Source organism: Phalacrocorax aristotelis, chromosome 8, assembly GCF_949628215.1.
Source record: "Phalacrocorax aristotelis chromosome 8, bGulAri2.1, whole genome shotgun sequence".
NCBI classification, from domain to species: domain Eukaryota; kingdom Metazoa; phylum Chordata; class Aves; order Suliformes; family Phalacrocoracidae; genus Phalacrocorax; species Phalacrocorax aristotelis.
The window spans coordinates 4,828,939-4,844,899 of NC_134283.1; the positions used below are offsets into that span (position 1 = coordinate 4,828,939).

General features: G+C 37.1%; 1 protein-coding gene across 2 annotated transcripts in view; it reads right to left on the reverse strand.

Moving 5' to 3' along the window:
- Positions 1-15,961, reverse strand: part of CDH13 (cadherin 13) — a 515,166-nt gene that overhangs the window by 140,781 nt on the left and 358,424 nt on the right. For both annotated transcript variants that reach the window (XM_075101278.1, XM_075101277.1), the window contains exon 7: positions 13,991-14,169. In XM_075101278.1, coding sequence (XP_074957379.1) covers positions 13,991-14,169 — 179 coding nt within the window. The remainder of the gene's footprint in view (positions 1-13,990; positions 14,170-15,961) is intronic.

Consider the following 15,961-nt stretch of genomic DNA (forward strand, 5'->3'; position numbering starts at 1 on the left):
TTGTTGGGAGGGGCAGGGGAGGGAATGTTGAACCTTTTGGTGCAGCATTAAGTGCAGTCCCTATGTTGTGTTTCTAAATAAGCTTCCAGGCGTTACACATGCTAGAAAGAAGCAACTATTTCTAGCAATAAAACTGGATAAGACTGTGTACATAAGTGACAGTAAGCTGTGGACCTAGAGGAGGGGATTACCCAAAGCAGCTGAGCTAAGGAATGGCTCACCACTGCTGAAAAAGAAAGGCTTTATTTCCTGTCCCTCTGCTCGGCCACTTGGTTCCACCCCAGTGCCAGTTTTGGGAGGCACCAGGCATTTCTATGAGTCGATTCAACGCAGCAGCCCAGCAAGCTTCTCTTGGTTAGCTGAGCATCTCTGGGTTAGCCTCTTGCTGGGTCGGTAAACTAGACAGATATATGGAGAGATCTGGATGAAAGATGGGGATAGGAGAGCATTCCTCTTGAAGCATTAGAATGCATCTGACAAGCGGCTGGGGGGAAGCCACATTGCCCTCTTGTAATGGGGACCTTGACAGATCAGCACGCCCTGCCTCACCAACAGCTCTTGCTGCAAGCACAGCCAAACTCAAATTAACTCATAACAGTTTCTCAAACCTTCTGACTGGACTTAGACCTTTTCAGTTCTCATAGAAAAAACAGGCTTGAAAAAAAACCCAATCTATTTTGAAGCGCTGGAATTTTCTAACTGAACCATGCTGCTTGCTCCTCTGAACCTCATAGAACCACCTCTTTAGCCACACTGCTAAAAGCAATGCTTTTACCTATTGTTATCTGAAAGTGCTACCTTTAAAAGTCGAGTGACGATAGTGTACAGAACCTGGCGATTATTTTTCCTTTAAGGCAGGAACATGATACCTTAATGTTATAATTAGGCTATGGTGAGAAGTCAAGATTCTGGCAAAAAGCCCCACTATCTCTAATTCCCCTGTTCAGCTGCACAGCTGCCTTCGACCTGCTGCAAAGTCTGCTGCAAGGGTCAATGGAGACAACTTCTCACTTACCTCGAGAAAGCCTAAATCAGACCTTTATTACCATCAGCACAGGTTTTACTGTCTTTCTCTTGTATTCTCAGAAACTTAATCACATTAGTGTAAATCTCTGGACTTCCAGATATCCGAGGTACACTTTTGACAAATTACAATGAAAAACTCTCTCTCTCATTTCAGCACTTACCATCTATCACTCATGGTTCATTTAAAAGGCAGAAATCCTCTAGGGAAACTGTGATCTCCCTTTGGTATGCCTCTTTCTGTAAGTTTTGTATTTTATCAAGGATACATTAACAAAAGTACACAGAGACAATACAGAAATTTCTAACACAACAGAAATTAGGGTAATGAAAGACAATGCAGCCAACAGGATTTCTGTCGTTTCTCACGGGTGAGATAGCATTGCATGAAAACACATCTCAGAGCAACATTTATCCTTAAGTCACTCTTCCTGCCAAAGATTTTTGTGCACGTAGCAAAGTGCCAACACTAAGGTAAATGTCAAACTAGAAACCGCTTCAATCTTGTAATTTTTCTAATAGACCCATGTATTCTTTTTATTACTATGCAGACCTTTTTCCTCTCTAACGTGCAGCTCCCACTGAATTGTTACCTCGATAGCTATTTAGAGCTACATTCCTGTACCTTCTGTTGTTTCACTGTCTGGTGACGGCTGGATCAGGTGTCAGAAATGCATTATGCCAAAGCAAAAATAATTCAGAAATCAGATATTAGGCCAAACACCTATATTTTATCCCTTGTAGGGTGGGTCACTGTTTCAGCACAGAAAGCCACCATCTGTGATGGCCATGGCTTGACTACCATTGTCCTCTGTGGTGTTTAGATTAAGATATTAATAGAAGAAACTCCTATTAGAGGAGGTCTAAAAGCTGAAAATGAAAGTACATTGGAAGAAAATTTAATTAGGATCTTTTAGTTCATCAGAGGACTGTGAAATGAGTGTGAATGAACTTACAGGGCTATAGAGACTTGTACCTCCCACAGGAATATGGCTCCATAACTTTCCTTCAATATTTTTAAAGGAAATTCAGCTGTAAAAAAGTTGTGATAAACCTAAATTGAACTGAAGCAGCATATCTAATTTTTACACTCTAGTTACTGCTCATATCAAATATTCATTTCTCCCAACAAGCAGGTAACTATAGCAACAAACACAACATGGCTGTACGCAAAGGTGCTGAGGAACAAAAAAAAAAAAGACAAGAAAAAGGTGAGAATCTTTACATTTATCTCGGGTTTTTTAATTTTCTAACCTTCTTTCGAATTACCAGTACAGATGTCAACTATTTAAAATATCTGCAAATGATTCATTTAGTAAAATATTATGGAGACACCGAACAACTTCTGTACACACACCATGGGAAGAATCCCATTCCTTTCTGAAAACTGCAATCAAAAATAATTTCCAATTAAAATACTTTCTGACAAGAAGAAGAAAATTAATTTAAATTTTAGCTCTAGGATGGAAGGAGAACGAGCAACGTCATGTTTCATTTTCTTCAGCCTGTCACTTCAATTCTCTTTTGAGAAGGACTTATTTTCAGATGATATAATTACAATCCTGAAATGGCAGTTTTAAATATACATGACAGATGTTTATTAAATTGAAATACATTTGGAATAAAATTTACTTCCCCTCCTTTTCACTGCAGAAGCAAAGGCCAGATTCTAGGGACTCTTTTCTGTTACAGTCCCTTAAAGCTTAAATTTTTCCATGATTGTCAGTGGAATTATCCCCCAGTCCCCATTTACAAGACGGTAACTCTCCTCCCATATCAGCGCTACCACGCATCTCATCTGTAGCGTATATGTTGCCTGGCCCATCCAAGTGTACTTTCAAACTTTATGCAAGGCAACATCCTAGTATAGGTACTATAAAGAAAAAGTAAGGTGGCGAGGATATTTAATTCTTATGTTGAAAATCACTGCTTATCGAGGGCAGGTTGTGGTCCAGTATTCTAAAAATCGTTAAACGAGCAGTGTCAGGCAACACAGTCTGAAGACATCATATGTTGTATGTCAAAAAAGAAAAGTCAACGTTCATAAACACTGCTCCGTGGTACCATCAACCTACAAGGCAGAATTCATATTTCAGATGGAGGTATCTATTTGAAGATGGTAGTATAATCTGGCTCAAACTTAAAGAGTGTACAAATCGCTTTTCAGAGTGAGCAATACCTTCCCTTAAGAGTGATTTACATATGGTTTTGAAGGAGTCAGCTTATACTTGTTCTGCAGGGAGAATGATGCTTTATGGATTTCCTCTCAAGGAAATTGAGATCACCTTAAAAAAAATTCCATGACACAAGACAGATCAAATTAAAGATGTCAAAAGCAAACTGTAAAAAGTAATCAGCAAAACTGAATTATATGCATAGATGGCAGTGTTTTAATCACTGACAGAGAATTCAGTGATCTTCCAGCAAAGGAAAAATCAATCATTTAGGGAATTTCTGTAGCCATATCAAAAAAGTATAACACATATATAAAAGAAAGGCTAGCTCTTCTGTGGTAAATGGAACTTCTTTAATTCTACAGTAATCAACCACATGATTGAATGACTTCATTTATGCTTTAAATTTTGAGCTTCTGAAATGTTTATATGTACATAATATGGATGTAATGTCCAACATTTACAACTCAAAGCAGATTCAAAGGCTGCCACTAGTCTCTCTGGGATGTTCCAGCTATATTTTAATTAAGATTTCAATTTTCGCACTTTGCTTAATATATACAAACGTAAACCAAATAGGCAAAAAGTTACATGAATGTATTGCAGGTGAAATACTAGTGGATTCTCCAGTCCAAAAGAGAAGCAGAGGAGAATTTGATTAACATGACTCTTTATATGTGCTTATTCAACAATTTATCCATCTCCATGTCTCTATAAAAGGGATGTTTCTTCAGAATATTTCTGTGCATTTACCTGTGTTTATCTGTTCCAAGAAATAAAATGTGTAATTCAATCAAATATGCCAACATTATTCACATTCTGCCTTCTCAGATTACCTGTTAATTGATTTACTGAGTATATAAGCAGAAAACAAAAACTAATGTTATTCATGTAGTCTAAAAGGTTGGGGGTTTTTTAACCCCGAAGTTTTATATAACTCAATAGTACAGACTGAGGATTATGGGAGGTTGACACAACTAAATAGAGAAATGCTACCTAATGCCTTACAGTAGCCAAAAGAACACGATTACACTGAGAGCAAAAGGGGACACCCACCCTACCATGCCCCCATTTTAATTCATGTTATTGTAATTAGATACTCCAGCACAAAGGAAAGGTACAGTTAGGCAGAATTTGGAGAGAAATAATGTTCTTGTTGATGGTATTAAGACAAAATCTCCTACAAAACAGCATATTTTATACAGTTTTTGCTACATACACTCTAAAAATAGTAATAAGAAAACAAGAAAGATAAAAGAAAGTGAAAATAAAATGAGAAAGATGAAACTGTTATCTGATTGGCATTTGTAATGTTCCATTGATGCCAGAATAATTATCCCACAATAAAGGCACTGGGAAATCTGAATTATGTATCTGAATATATGTATTTGACAATACATTTTTTACAGTAAAAAAAAATGGGTTAAGGAATCTGGACTCAAACCACAGTTTTATAGCTAGATTCCTCTTTCCTTTTTGGAATTAAAGATTAGTCCAGGTGTTTTCTTTTCTTTGTTTTCTCTTGGGAAAATGACCAGTGTGTAGTCCTAATTTCTGGCACTGGGTAATTCTCTCCCTTGCCAAGGTGTTAACACTGCATATAGATACGTATATGTTTGGTGAATTCCCAGCAATACTAGGGTTAAGTGTTCATCACAGTCACAAGTATGTAAGTATATATTGGATACTGCTCTTGACTAAAGGTAGAGTTGTCAGTTGCTTGGTTTCCAAAGCTGTATTGTATTTTGAGAAAAGAACGAATAGCGATTGATTTTCATATTAAAGCACACAAAACTTTCTCTCCTGAAGCATCTCTGGGGTAACTCTTGTAGAGTTCCAAGCACTTGGAGCTGCAACTCTGGTATAGCCAAGCAATTATTCCTATAGTGACTTCAAAGTAATTCCATTTACTTTTCAGTACTAACCCTACATGAGTCATGCCATTTGTAAGCTGACTACATCCAGATGTTTTCCCTTTTGCTCTTAAGCACTGCGCATTCTGAAAGTATTGATACTTGATGCAAAAATCAAACTTCTAAGACAGAAAACTCAAAAAGTTTTTTTTAAAGCATTAACAGTGATACATTCTTACTGCTTCTATAACAAGGAGGAATTTGTCTTATCCAGACAGCAAAACCTGTTTGGAAACGAGGTATATTTGCAAGAAAAAAAGAGGGTGTATTGAGATGAATCAATAGAGACCTACTTCTGCCTTTTGCAGTCATATTCCTTGACCCTAAGAAAGGATTGAAATACATGGGCAGTGAGACTCTTTCAGATTTTTCTCACCTTTTGGCCCTTCCAATCCCCTCTCCCCTGCACTGAAACCATTGCCCCAGACACCTACAAAATGCATGGTATGTCTCTAATCTGGAATTTCTAAGCTTTGCTATCTTCCATTGTAGCTGAACTTCAGTGGCCATTGGGCCCTTCGGACTAGCAGAATGCTTGCTAGCATTTAGTAATTTACCATCTCACTCTGCAAAACCTGCCACTTGACTGTTTTTTGTTATAAGCACACCACTTCTTTTCCCCTCTTACATAGTAATTTGTCACAGTGGGATTTTAACATCTAAACATCCACAGAGCTAAATCACCTTTCATATTTTTTTGAATAAAGAAACTCCAGCCAAAAAAGATAACATTTCTGTTATCAGCCTCTATTCAAAATATATGGCAGCCAATATCATGCTTTGTGTCACTCTTAGTAAGTATCTTGAAGATATATTTTAAATGTCTCTGCCATACATCAGTGTCAGAGAAACTCATAATGTTTACATGAGTGACATGTCTAGAGGATCAGCAAACTATCTGCCACAGGAGCTAGTGATACCAAAACTCCTAATCCAAAACATGAGAAGGAGACTATAAATGTTTCTCAGTGCAGCTACAGAGAACTGCAAGTTTGAAAAATCATATTCGTGTCTGCTTGTGGAAAATATGGAGCTTTTTCAGAAAGTAAGCTACTATAGCAGTATATATTTTTAAATGATGCTTGGAGTCATCAATAGTTAAGAATCTCCTGGTTTTCATACTATGGTGGATCCCATATTAGAGGAATGAAGAGCCAGTAGCCTACCTAATAAATAAATCCAAGATCCTCATGAACAGCTGGGAATTCTCTTTCTTCTTCCCTCAGTATCAGAGGGAAACACAGAGAAAGCCAGCAGAAAAAGATTCCTTTGAGAGATGGTTTGGGACTTCATGTGGTTCATCTACACAGAAGAGGGAAATATGTCCTTGCAGAAGCTCTGCCGGTTAAGTGGTTATTATTTATCCTACCTGCAATCTACAGTTTGAAAAGCTTAAGTATGTATAGTTATCCCAGTTTATATTGGATGAAATTCTAAAGGAGCACCTACGCATGGATGTCAGCCAGCAGATCTGGCAGGATGATACTGTGGAGTCTGTAGTAGCAAGGGGTTTCTACTTACAACGTTGCTGTCAACAAACCAGAGTTTAGGACTGCAAAGGAAAAAATGCCGTGGTCTCAACCATCCACACAGAGGAGCCAACGCAAGAGTTTGAAGGGAGCCTCAGGGGTCACCAGGGTTTTGTAGCTTAGTCATGCTCAGTTCAGAGTGGGAAAGGTAAATGCAAGACAGAGTATAGGCAGCAGCTTATTCTGCAAGCCTTTCATTTACAAGTGTGTTTGTTCACCCAAAGTTTTTATGTTTACCAGACATAGAATTCTTAAATGTTGTGCTTAGTGTATTAAAGGAAAACCATTCAGTGATTTAAATGCCTTATGATCTTGATATTATATTCACTGCCCAGAAAAAGTTGGTAACATTGTGCTGAAATGGCTGCCTGTGCGGTTCCTGTGATATGTTCATCCCTCAGAGATTTTTATAGAAAAGAAAATCTGGTCCTTATTATTGTCAGATGATTTTTTTTTTTTTTTAAACAAAATCTGACTATCAAACTATGTGTTGAATTAAATGAAAGTAGAAAAAGATAATAACAATGTAATGAAGTGTTTGCAGAAATTCTGCCAGTACAGCTTTATGCAGATCTGACTTTTTCTTTTTTCTTTTTTTTTTTTTAAACCGAACTATTGTTTTAATATTCTGGCAATGGGAATCTTTGCTATTCCTAACCTGAATGATACTACTTCTGTTTTGACATATCACTTTTATTTTTATTTACCTCTTTTGCACAGCCTCTGTCAAGGACTGAGAATGGGTTAATGAGCTTTCTCATCAAAAACGTAATAGGAATCAAACTAAGAATTACTGGTACATCTAGTAAAATAAGACTTTTTCTCATCACTGCAGACATTTAAGCCCAAATGTTGCAAAGTTCATTATAAACGTAACTTTATATATGAGTTTACGTTTCACTAACAAACAATTTCCATCTCTCTGTCCATTTGTTCATAAGATAGCACTATAACTGGAAGCTTTCTTCTCTCCATTTTCAACTTTTCTTATATTTGAGATACAACGGGCTACAAAATAATCTCTGAAGAGACTGAAGACCCACCACTTTTTCTCTGACTGAAGATCAACTGCTCCTCACATTTGCAGGCATCACAAACCATAGTATAAGAAATGCATTAATCAAGAGAAAAGGATGAATCCCTTGTTTATCTTGTATTTTAAGGAGAAAAGAAATATAACATATTGCCATATCTGTCACTAAAAAAACCCCAGTCCATAGAAATTGAGGTCCAGCCATGGAATTTACTATATTGCAGAACAAGTTAAAGGTGTGCAAGTGGGAATTCTGTCAGAGAAGACAAGACAAAATGACACAATTATTCCAACTCAGAGCTGATATGCTCCAAGGTATACATTTTTCCCCAAGCACTGTAAATATGAATATTTTAGAGGTTAATATGAAGATCAAATGTGGAATGCATTTGCTGAAAAGATTAATATCTTTTCATTAAAAATGAGAGTGCACTGTTGGTTCAGCATTTGCATTTAGATCGAGTAAGTAATAAGTATATTGACTGCTTAAGACGCATATCTCCGAAATAGAAAATATGGATAAAGAGGGTATTGTCCATCAGCAGAAGTGGACAAGCTTTTTCCACTTGCTACTGTTACCCCTTCAGAGAACTTAAGCCCTATCAACAAGAACTCTGTGATTTACTTATCACAGCAGAACTGGTTGAATACTGTAAAGAACATTTATGCAAGCATTCGCTCCTTCATGCGAGCAGTGTATCGGTGAATATGTATCAGTGGGCTGCTGTTGATTTGAAAAATTGCTAGACACTGTACAGTCATTCATCAATGTATGGATAGCAATAGGTATTTGCTAGCTGTTATACACTCATTTTTGCTGCAGTAGTTGTTTAAAGCTTAAGAGCCATCCAGTTAATCGGGAGGCTCAGCCAGCTATTACAAGTGGCCCACATAAATATGAGCCAGATGGGCTAATGTTACTCCAGGTTTCACATTGTTTATGGCACAAGGCTTTCAGCCCCATGTTTCCAAGTAATAAAGAGAGGGAAGGGTATATATGATTCAAATAACGGTAGACTGATGCAACAAGATTGGTTCGAATGGTTACAGAATATAGCACTTCCTTACTGAGATCGTGGCATGGCTTGCACGAGCACTCCAAGTGCCAGTCTTACTGGAGAACATACGTTTCATTTAACTGAATCTAGCCCAGGATTTCTCAGAATCACAGAATACTTGAATCGGTTTTCTTGAGAAGAGGTGTTTAAAAACATATGTGACAGCATATAGTCCAGCATGTAGCAGATATCTCAAACTATTTGTTAACTTTAATTCAGATTAAGCACAGCAGTTTCTATCAAAAGCAAAAGCGTATTACTCCTCAAACCGTGAGAAGTAAAGTAAATATTTCACTGAAACAACTGTGGTGGCAGCTTTCTTATAGTACTTCAGTCATATAAAATTTATACAAATCATACAGCTACTTTCCTGCAGAGCAGAGGGGTCTGTAACACTGGCAAAATAGCATTGTGAGTAAGCAGAAAAACTGATTACTGATCCATAAAGGAAATTTAAGAGTTGATTCTGCAAGAGTACAAGCATTTTCTCCTCCTATGCACATGAGGAACGTCATTTTTCTTTCGCTGCAGGGAAACATCGCTTTGAAATGGACCCTCCATGCCCAAAATACAAAATTCAGGACATTCCCTCAAGGTTTCTTTCCTCTTTTTTTTTTTTTTTATTCTTCTTCTTCTCCCCCACCCCGTTTTGCTCTATTTTGGGTCATTTAGACGATACACTTTGATGGAGGGCATCCTTCTTCTCTGAATTTATGAATCAAAATGTATTCTCCAATGGATATCTGGAGGTGTAATTTGCCCCCTAACACTCTTCAATCTTTATTGCTGACACATTCAAGGATGCCTAACTCCCACAAGAAAAAAAACCCACATTAATCTTCAAAAATACGTCCTTACCTGCCTTCTGAAAAATGAAAATGGATGTTCTTTGAGAAATTATCTGAGTTTTGCTGCAAACCCTAAGGATCATGCTCTTTTGGAAACAATTTTGAATCTGGAAAATTTATAAATAAAAATACACTGATAGATTCAGGCTGTACAAATCCTGCATGGTGCTGTCTTTCCCTGGAGGCACAAAGCACCTAGCTCCCCTCAGCAGATGTCAACAGAGATCAAAAGCACTCAGCATCTTGCTGCATGTAATCTGTGGGATTCCTACATACACTTTTTCTGCACAGTGGAGAGTGACCTTTTTGGTTAATGCTTTTGTAGGTGATACTATGCTATGGAAATAGCTCCAAAGCACACACTGTCACCCATCCATGCTAAATTGAACACCCATTGAACTATGACCAAAGTTAGAAAAAAATAAAATAGCTGATCTGGGGATCTGAAAGCGGACAGGCAACTCAAGGAAAAGACCTAAGACAACCTTTCTGTTTTGAAAGTGCAAGAAAAAAACCCTAAAAAGAGAGTGATGTCTTTCACATTACATACTTCTTGTGCTGCCTTATGCACAGAAGGCCTTTGGAATAGCCTTTGAATGAGAGGTCACTTAAAAGACCAGGCAGCATTCCCATCTCCATACTCTCAGTTTAGCAAGAGACCTAATAAATGCCGGTCACAGAAAAAGAAATTTTGAAGGCTTGTAAATTTAAACTTGTCTTCGTTTTGAGCTGATCCTTTGTAGCTAAAAGAGCAAGCAGGTGCACAGTTGAGGTTCACCAGAAACAAGTTAATTCTTTCTATTTTCCTTTCTTTAAAATTTTGTTTCATTTTAAAAGTGTCTACTTAGAATTTACTAATTGTAAAGTATTACCAGAAAGAAATGTTTGATTTTTCATCTCCTTGAAATTATTAACCTAGAGGTTTACTAAGAGTTTTAACTACGATTCTCCCACATATATTCAATTGGATATAAAAACTGTAGATGGCCAAACTTTATTTTACTTTAGAGTAAATACCTGTATTTTGATTCTTTGCCCTGAAACAAAAATATCTGAGGCTATGCCATAGCAACTCTTCTGAAAATGGTGAAGCATAGGAAAAAAATATGGACTATAGAATATGCGCAAAACCTGCCAGGAGCCTTGTGTCTCAATATCTCAGTATCCCCACTGGGCTATACCCTCAGTCTCCCGTTCCCTCTGATGCACAAACATGAAATAAATGATACCTAAATTAAAAAAAAAAAAAGACCCAAACACCCAAACAATTTATATTTTGTTAATTTGTCTTAAATGAAATGGAAAGTCTCCCACAAGCATCAAGATCCAAGCAGTGGTAAAACTTACTAAAGGAGATGGAAAATATTAGTAATTTTAATCAGTGTTCTAACATGCTTTAAAAGAGTTCATATCAATGCCTTGTGCGCATATATGTGATCAATGAGAAATAGTTTTCTCCCTTCTCCACGTCCATCCTAGAGAAATTTTTACTTTAATTCAGCCTCTTAATTGGTGTCTAGGGCTAATAGAGTTTTAAACAGTACACCTACAAGGAACAACTGAGAACAATCCACTTTTGACTAGTACTCACCTCTAAAATTCAAATAGAAAATAAATAGAGCTAGCAAAAGACAGAAAAATCACAGGCAATTGACCCAATTTAAAGTTTAAAATCTAGGAGAAGCTTGTGGCTTGAATTGGCAGTCATGAATAATCAGATTCCCCAGGACCAATTTTTGCAGCTTCTGGAGCTGTGGAATTCCCCAGCAGAAATGTACATACACACACCCCCAGATAAATACTGCGTGTACCTTCATGAGATACACCTGCAAATACTCTGACTCAAATCCCAGTCATCAGAAGGGATCAGCTGATTTGCTCAACATCCATTCTCTTTTCCGAGCAATGGAAAACATAAACAAAATCCTTGCTGTTCCCTAATCGTGTCTACTATAATACGTTCTCCACTGACATGCCAACAAAAGAAGGGTAAGAACTGAGGAGGTAAAAACATTCCTCTCTCCTGTTCACAAATACTCTTTCATGCAGTCTTTGTCCAACCATCATTCAATGCCTCTTTCTACATTTTTGTCCTCTGATGTTACACTCCTACGTGCAAGGCTTCCAGGGGAAAGGTCATTTCTTTGTCCCACATTTATACAATGCACATCATAGAAGACTGTGATAAATAGACAAAACATTTAAGATCTACAAAGGTTCACCAGAGAACATATAACAACAGTAGGGCACTAGTATCAGCTGATATCCTTCAGAGGAGCGGCAAATAGTACTCTCTCCAGCCCACCAGCTTTCCGGCATCCTGAAGCACTTCTTCAAGCCCGGTGATATGCAGATACCTTATTCCCTAGGCAGTAGCTAGGCAGACATTTCCTCCTCCAGATGTTGCTCCTATCTCTCTCTACCCGACACAGATAATTCTTTTTCAGTAATTCAATTTCACAAGCTACACAGAAATACATTACTTATTTATACAGTATCAAGAATATGGTGGTACCCAGAATTGTTCAGAACCATTAGGCCGCTTGTCCCTAAAAGCTGCAGTTATGGTTAAAACCAGAAGTTATACATCTTTGACCATGAATGGCTAACTCCACAGATCTGAAAAAGGAGCTATGACTACCAGTTTCTACACAAGACATCCATAAGCAGGAAGGGGGAGAAGAGGCTGAACCCACAAAGATGACAGAGAGCACAACACAAAGCATCTTGTAAAGAAATGGCAAACATACTTTTTCCCAAGTGTTTCTCCTGACAAGACAATGTTGGACTGGACTTTAACTGCAGATAATACCTGTTTTTAGTGTTAAAATTTTACACAGCCCTACATTTTGGCTCATAAAACATACAGCATTTGTAGCAACAACAAAAATTACTTTGCAGTTTCAACAAGTCTGCAGCTTGTCATGCCTCCTTCAAAGTAAAGGTATTGAATGGACTATTATTAAAAATCATGAGGAATTCAGAGCTTGCTTTCAGGATATACTGCCCAGCCGTAATACCCGTTCGATTCAGGCCAGACTTCTTGCATGGAGACAGCATCATTATTTCATGAATCACCAGTGACCTTTAGAAGATATTAGGAAAAGCAGGCATGTTCATTCCCTTCCATTGATTTTCTAATTTTGAGTAAATTGGTTTAATCTGGAGAATGGTTATCTATTAGGAATAAAAATACCTAAACTGACTTCAGAAAACAGTATTAAGCTTTTGAACTGAAACAATGAGTTTAGAAGGGAAACTTGAAGCAAAAAGGTAGTGATTATATAAATCTTAACTTGGGCATGTCTCTGTGGCCAGCCACACAAGTACAAAAGAATTGGAATCTCTCTAAACTTAAAAGACAGATCTACAGACCCAGACCGTAGTTTTACTGCACTATGTGTCTGGTTTACCCATTGAACATTTGCTGTTGGAAAAGCCTGCAGAAAAACTACTCACCTAAACTGGGAAGTGGTATGGCATTGTTATTTCTCATTTTAACCAAATGATAATGTGCTGAATGTTGAGAACACTGGGTAGTCCTGAATCTAACTAATTGAGGAGCAAGTTCGGTAAACCAGCACATACCTGAAAGAGCCTGCAAGAAAAGAACTTGGTTGTCTCCAGGAACCTTAGAGAACACAGGGCTATGTAATGGAAGAAAATGTTGATTTATAGAGTAACTTTTTAGATCATCATTGTATTGATGCCCAGATCTCATATGTTCTGATAATTAAACCTTCGTCTTGACAGATTGGCTCTACTTTATTATATTCTGAACAAGAAATGATCATACCTAAGCTTTCTTTGCTACCAATTTATGCTCTCATAACGTTAATGGTCTATAATAAACATGGATTTTGGCACTATGCTTAATTCACCTTAAAACCGCGTGCAGACAACCTGTCCCTTTTACTATTCCTTTATTGTATTGTCATTTTTTGCCTGTGGGGTACCAAGCTAATCAGTCCATTAACTCCACTCAGTAAAAAGAAAATTCTAGAAAAGTATTTAAAGCACCAAACTGAAACAATCTTATAACAACAATCTCATAACAAACTATATGCACAATTAGCTGTTTGTTGGTTTTTCTTTTTTGTTTTTTTTACTTCCAAATGGTCAATTGGTAACTCAAAGTCAAATTCCACTTAGTCCTGAGGTCCTTCATCTCACCGTCCAACACTAAATGTCTTGCCCAGAAATTATGAACTACCGGTTTTATAAATATTGATCAGAGCATATAACTTCTTATGCCCAAATAAGAAATGAACAAAACTCTTAACAAACTCCTCAGAGTTGAACATCTGGATACCTACTCCTGCAATACTCTGAACCTCTTCTCACATCACAGAAGTAAATTATAGGCACAAACACTGAAATGTCAGACTGGAGAGGGGAAAATGCTCACTTACCTCACGATCCAACAGTACAGGCGGCACCACTGTAACAATATCTCCCTTTTCTGGGTCAATATAGAACATATTTGGAGATGGTTTGGTAGGTGTCTGCTTGAGGATGTTATACCGCAGAAGAGCGTTGTCTGTGCTAGAGTCATCAGCATCAAATGCTGTCATACGCATCACATTTGTTCCTAAGGGAAAGGTGGACAGACAGCAGAATGCAGTTAGCAAGAACATGTGAAATTATGCTGCCTTCACATGTGAGAAGCAGGTGAGTACAATACATAATTATCTCATCAAGACTACTAAGTAGTTTCACCTGATATTCAGTCTGTACTTGTATTTGTATTATTTTTACTTGCTACTGAGCCAACAACAAAAGACTAGCGTTTCTGGTTTGCAACAGACATATGACCCTTACATACGTTCCCTGTACTTGTACGCTTTGTTGGCTTCCATATTAATTGCATTTCACTAAATGAACTACAGATGTATCTTCACTTTAAATTCTACAGTTAGAAAGTCTACAGGATATTTATGATGAAGATGCTGAAATACGAGAAATGTCTCTATTTTCACTTTGTCTTGCAGTTTCACAATTGGTTGGACATTATAATTTCTATCAATAAGAAATTTTGTAATGATTAAAGCCTACATGATTCTAATTTCAATTTGTACAAATTTATGAGCTTTATGGGCTTACTGTATCAGCCTTAATAAAACCACCAACCTCTATTGCCAGGCTATCTTTCGAGTGATGAAGGATTTTTTAACATGAAAGTCCTATAGCATACAGTTCTGCTATCGAGTGCAATAAAGTAATTGCTGTTGAATGCACAGATTCCTAAATGATGTACAGAGGAAAAACCTCTCTTCTACATCACAGTTAATACAGGGAGACTGAGACGGTGCCAATTCCCCCCTTCACTAGCAAAACACATACTCCTGCATCACAGGAGCAAGTCTTTTCCTCTCTCTTAGATAGGAACACCAGAGGCTGATATAGCCTACAAAATTCTGTCACAGGATTCCTTCATTTGCTTTGTACAGTACATTGAGAACACAGGAAAGAAAGTAATTAGGCACCTGGGCTGAATCATGAGACACTCACCGCTAGACCACTATGATTTCTTAGTAAGTTCATTTATAGGTATGAATGTAAGCATTAGCTTAAAAAAACAAAACAAAAAAAAACCCACAAAACAAAACAAAACAAAATAACTAAAAGCAATATATCATCATACCAAAAGTAAGGATTTCTGGTAATACTGACCTGAAGAAAGAATAAAGTCCTACCATATAACAAAAAAGTCATTAACAAATCAACAAACTAGTTTCAACGGTGAATCAAAGTTAAGTAACAAATTAATGCAAGAGGTATTAGCAAACTTTATACAAACAAGGAATCTAGGAAGGTGTCCGTTCTTTTGCCTAAAAATCTCAACTAAAACAATTCATCAAATTCCATCAACTATCCAATTTACATTTCAGTAGCTTAGCACTGAAACCATATTATCTAAAGTGTGAACCACAATGGCAAAATTAGTTAAAATTCTTGGAGATTAATTCATATGTGGTGGTTAACCCTTTAGAGACTTTCAGCTGGCAAGTATTATTTTAAAATATCACGACAAAAAACATTTCAAATACAACATTTTCATTTCTTAACAGGTCTGTAAGACCATATGAGCTGTTCTGAACATCTACTTAGCATTTTGTGCAGAAAACCTACAAGTGATTAAAACATTCTGGTACAGACAAGGCCTAAGGCATTACATTGGAAGTGTCTGCAGAACAGAAATATATATCATTCATGTACAATGATAAACAGTGAGTTACATTCTTTGTGAAAGTCCTGAAGCACAGATCATTCTAAAAATCAAATAGAAATGAAATTTTGTGGTAAAAGCAAAAACAAACCCAGCTTCATTTATAGGTGACATAACACCTGCCTTGTTCAGTATTAAACAAACACAACTGGCT